This window comes from Prinia subflava, chromosome Z (genome assembly GCF_021018805.1).
Source record: "Prinia subflava isolate CZ2003 ecotype Zambia chromosome Z, Cam_Psub_1.2, whole genome shotgun sequence".
Taxonomy (NCBI): Eukaryota; Metazoa; Chordata; class Aves; order Passeriformes; family Cisticolidae; genus Prinia; species Prinia subflava.
This window is the reverse complement of record NC_086283.1, coordinates 82934093-82938778: the sequence shown is the minus strand read 5'-3', so window position 1 is coordinate 82938778 and position 4686 is coordinate 82934093. Positions and strand designations below refer to the sequence as shown.

The 4686-nt window shown below is 55.8% G+C and overlaps 1 protein-coding gene across 1 annotated transcript; it reads left to right on the top strand.

Annotated features, from left to right (window-relative positions):
- The first annotated feature begins 1094 nt into the window (after positions 1–1094).
- On the top strand, positions 1095–4438 carry LOC134563523 (B-cell differentiation antigen CD72-like). Its single transcript, XM_063421501.1, has 7 exons — positions 1095–1269; positions 1355–1444; positions 1642–1728; positions 2214–2528; positions 2771–2919; positions 3267–3418; positions 4300–4438. Exons 1-7 carry the CDS (start codon positions 1191–1193, stop codon positions 4436–4438), a joined length of 1011 nt encoding a protein of 336 aa, XP_063277571.1. The 5' UTR covers positions 1095–1190.
- Positions 4439–4686: the final 248 nt, after the last annotated feature.

Genomic DNA, 4686 nt, shown 5'->3' with positions numbered 1-4686 from the left:
TCCACTGTGGAGGCTGTGTTGGTGTTTAACCCTTTAACATGCAACTGCGTCCGGCACAGAATCAGCTTAAGAGAATGGGGAGCAATCGTTTTCCTCTGCTTCTCTGGAAGTTTAGACATAAGTTCGAAAACATGTTTCTCTTCTGAGGACATATTATTCCCCATGTTTCCCCCGGCTTCAAAATCCAAAGGCGATGATTTTTCCCAGCTGGCATCCTGCTTCCTTTCAGCAGTACTTCAAGTCCCATGGACACCAGTGGAGGTGAATCTTCACTTCCCCACATGGAAGGCATCATTTGCAGGGATTGACTGACAGGAACTCTGCTATGCCAGCAAAGCAAAGCCAGTTTATTACACTAGGTTGTTAGTAGTTATAGGTCACCACATTCGTACTAAATTTTCCACTCTGACCCCTTTGTCCCAATCCCCTTTTGAAACACAATCTTCTGATTATTCTTCTTATGCTAGTAATGTCTTCTGTTATGTCTTTTGCAAGTAAAGACCTTGTTGCATCTTCCTTCATCAAAGTGGTCAGCGTTAGAGGGTCAGAGTGACTAGACATGATTTTTCCACTTCTGTTCTTCTCCCTCAGCTTTCACTCTACCAGGGCTAAAACGTCTGCGGCGCTACCCAGTTCAGCTTTTGTAGCTGTCTGATCTCTGACAGATGAGAGGTAGAGGAACAAAATACATCACGGGGAAATTCCCATTCTCAGAGGCTGGGAGGGGAAATCTCTATCTATGAAATCTCTGAAATCTCTAGCTCCCACCCTCCATGGAGCTGTCCACACGGCAATTTGCTCCTGTATTCAAGATTGCCCTGCTCTGCTCCAGCTCTTCTGTAGTCCATAGATCTGGGTCTATCCTTTGCTCTGCCACTCCTGTGACATCCGGGTGTCCTGCCCTCACCCTGCCCTGTGCCTAGGGGAACCATGAGCACTTTTAGGGTGTGGGAGGGGGTGGGCCGATGTTTCTGGGACCAATGAGAGGGTGCTGGTCCCCACAGCCATGCCTCACTAGTCCCATCTGCTGCGGTGCAGAGCAAAATTCTGCTTTTGCAGATGCTGGCTGCACTTCTCCTTTGCACCTCCAAGAGACAGCGCAATCACCGGGAACAGGGACTTCTCAGAAAGGCATCCCAAAGGTGGAGTGGGAGCCATCAAGGCTCACGGCTTGCCCAGCGCTCGCCCACATGGCCCAGCTTTATGCTGACCTGAAGTTTGCCAAAGTGATGGGAGGCCGGAGCGTGGCCAGCCAGGCACTGGAGGCAGGTGAGAGCCCACTGGCCCCGCCACACTGTCCCTGCCATGCCCAAGCCCACAGCCTCAGCTGCTCTCCCCTGCCTTCCTCTGACAGCCTTCAGCATGAATGAGGCAGAGAGCCCGTATGAGCACTCACAGCCGGCACTGGCAGGGCAGGATGGGGACGGAGCAGAGCCCAGCCCAGGTGAGTATCCAGCTGGATTCCAGCAGACCCAGGCTGGTTCGGGTGTGGGTTGTGTTTTGGGGTCTTCCCACTCCCGTCACCCGCACCATGCCACCTGTTCTGTCATGCCACCACTCTCCTGCCTGTACCCAGGAGGGAGGTCTGGAGGCTGCTTTCCAGCTGTTCAGGTGATGTCTGTTGTCTGTTGTGTCGTGCAGGGCGCTGGTCCCGTTGGTGGTGCATCCCTGTGGGTCTTGTGGCAACTTGCCTGCTGCTGGTGGCCACTGTGGCCCTGGGGGCTTGCTGTGAGTTGGGGGAACATCTGGGGCAGGGAGTGGTTGGGTCAGGGAGGCATCTGGCTGGGGTGGGCACTGTGGGTGAATAGAGGCATGCTCATGCACACTCACTGCTGGGTCTCTCTGCCCTGTCTGCCACAAGCTGGCCAATATCCCTCGCACCTCCTTTGCCTCCCGTCATCCATCTTCCTCACCTTAGTCTCCATTTCTGCTCCTTTTCTTTCCCATCCTGGCATTGCCCAGCCTCATATTGCTGCACCCTCCCTGCCCTTAACCCGCTGTGTCTGCTCCTATGCCCCATCCTGCCTTACCCCATTCTCCTCTGCCAGATCCTGCCCAGCCCTTAACTGTACACTTCCCTGCTGTGTCCTTCCCTCCCTTCCTTTCCCATTTGTCATGGATAATCCCCTGCCTTGCACACCTGCCTTAAGCAGGGTCAGTCCCACATCCGAACTGTCCCATGCCCATGTCTAGCTCACCTGCCCTGTCCCCAGACTGGCAGGTCACCCGCAGCCTGCAGGACACAACCCGTGAGCACACGGCCGAGCAGGGCCGCCTGTCACAGGCGCTGAGGGCACGGGAGCAGAGCCTGGAGCAGACACAGCAGGAGCTGGCACGGGCCAGAGAGGAGCTGCAGCAAGCATGGCACGAGGGCAACATCACCCAGCTGGAGCTGGACAGACTGAATGTGGAGCTGCGTCGTGTCACTGGGGTCCTGGGCAGGACAGAGAGGGAGGTGCAGGAGGTGCAGGGGAGGCTCAACAGCAGCGAGAACACCGTGGCCCTCCTGCGCTCCTGCACCGCTATAGGTAGGGTGATGATGGAGCAGGGAGGGGGTGCTCCAGGTGACTGGCAGCCCTCAGCAGGTGCCAAGGCACAAGTACTGGCTTTTTTGAACACCTAGTGGGGACAGGGTGGTCCAAGGGATGAAGCTATGCCTGGAGCAGACGCTGAGCCTTTAATGTCTGCTGGGAAGGGGTGGGGACGTTCCTTGTTACCCTCAGCGGCATCTGTGGCTTAGCAAACTTCTGAGCTGTGCCCCTACCCACAGATTGCTGCCCTTCGGGCTGGCTGCTGTACAGGGGCAAGTGCCTCTTCATCTCCTCGGAGAAGAAGACATGGGAAGATAGCAGAGATGAGTGTGAGAAGACATATTCTCAGCTCCTGGTCACCAAATCCTGGAGTCGTTGGACTGTGCCGGTAGGGTGCTGGGGGAGCTGAGGGGAGGCAATGGTGTATCCAGCGATGGGGTCCCCAGATGGGCTAGCACGGTTCTGGGGAGCCCTGGTCCTCCCAAAACATTGCAGGGTGCAAGGCTGTTCTCCAGAGCACATGGCTGGTGGTTGACATAGGATAGAAAGGCTCTGGCATCCTGGATGTTTCCCAGGCTGGAGAAGAGCGCCAGGGCTGCTCAGCTGTCCTACCTCAAGAAACTCCAGCCCAGGGGCTCCTGGGGGAGACAATCACCCTGCTGTGAAGTACATAGTACTGCAGTATATAGGTGCCGTGGAACAAAACATGGAAAAGCACTCTATCTTCTTCTCCAGACCTTCCTGAAGAATGCAGATGTCCCATACTGGATTGGATTGCAGAAGGGCAGTTTTCCCTGGTATGACTATGGTTGGCTGGAGGAAGAGGACCCAGACAGTGAGGGGGCCTCGGAGGCCTGGTTCTGGGTGGATGGCTCCCTTTATGAAAGGTACGTGGCAGCACTGCCTCTTGCCAAAACTCGCCTTCTCTGGCATGGCTCTAGGAAGCATTTTAAATCCCACTAGTACCCAGTTCCAGGCACAGGCCCTGGGAAACAAAGAGCATCAGAACAGCAGGGACTGAGGGAAGGTGGGTGCAGTGGTGTGATGAGACCCTTAGAGGACACACAAATGGAAAGCCAAGACTCAGGGGAGTGGGTAAAATGCAGAGCATGTGAAGCAGGAGGCAGCAAGAGTGGACAGAAGACATCCCAAATTTTATTTGGGGGCCCAGGCGAGGTGTTTGAGCACCACCTCTACATGCCTTCTTGATTCCTCTCCAATGGGAGATCAAGCCTTCCTGTCTGTGGTGAGTCCTGAGCTCCTCCCTGCCACGTGCACCACCTCCTCAGCTCCCCTCCACTTCCTCTTGCGGTGTCTGAGAGCACTGGGGAGGAAAATCCTGTCTGGCCATGTTCTGGGTACCTGGCTCTCCATCCTCAGCCCTGCCACAGCACCTGCCAAAGCCGACCCAGGGCTCAGGCCAGCTCCTCTGGTCATCCACATCCCTCCAGGGAGGACCTGGCTCTCCCCAGTGCAGGGATGGAACAACCCCCGCAGCGAGGCTGAGAGGGAGGAAGGCTAAAGGGTTTTGCAAGTACTGAAAACCTTTTACAGAGTTTCTCTGCTTGCCCAAGGAAGTGCAGGGATGCATCAGCTGAGCCTTCAGCCCATTAAATGAGTAGGAGAGGAATAAGGGATCCACCTTTGACTGCAGCATCCAACCCCTCCTCTGCCAGTGTACAAAAGGCAGCTGTCAGCAGCCGCAGCTGCCTCAGCAGGGTTTGTAGAAAGAACATGTCAGTGCCTGATGTGTTGTTTTCCCATTCAGGCCATGGCAGTCAAAATCGAATGGAACTTGTGCCATAATAAGCCGTGGGAGCATCAAACCTGCCCAGTGCACGGGTCCCAATGACCTGCACCTCTGGATCTGTGAGAAGGCAGCAGGGCCAAGCATCCCTTTCAAGTGATGATGGCTGCTGGCCCCAGCACTGCTGTGGTGAGTCCTGCTGAGTCAGGGATACACGGGCCCTGTGGGGTGTGCCTGGAGGAAAGCAGGGAGGTGCAGCTCTGCCTGGGGCATGTTGACACCCTCGGTTGGAAAGGGAGAGCAATGCAGTCACCTCCCTGTGCTGGACGGAGCCTGCCTCCATCCATTCACTGGCATGGGCCTTCTGGGTCTGAGGTCGCTCAAGAGCTGAAAGCAAAGGGGTAAGAT

Excerpts from the sequence above, each read along its gene's own strand:
- LOC134563523 (XM_063421501.1), top strand. The coding sequence starts at position 1,191 with ATGGCCCAGCTTTATGCTGACCTGAAGTTTGCCAAAGTGATGGGAGGC. Across the intron at positions 1,445-1,641 it reads CGGAGCAGAGCCCAGCCCAG|GGCGCTGGTCCCGTTGGTGG; the intron begins GTGAGTATCCAG and ends TGTGTCGTGCAG. Across the intron at positions 3,419-4,299 it reads GATGGCTCCCTTTATGAAAG|GCCATGGCAGTCAAAATCGA; the intron begins GTACGTGGCAGC and ends TTTCCCATTCAG.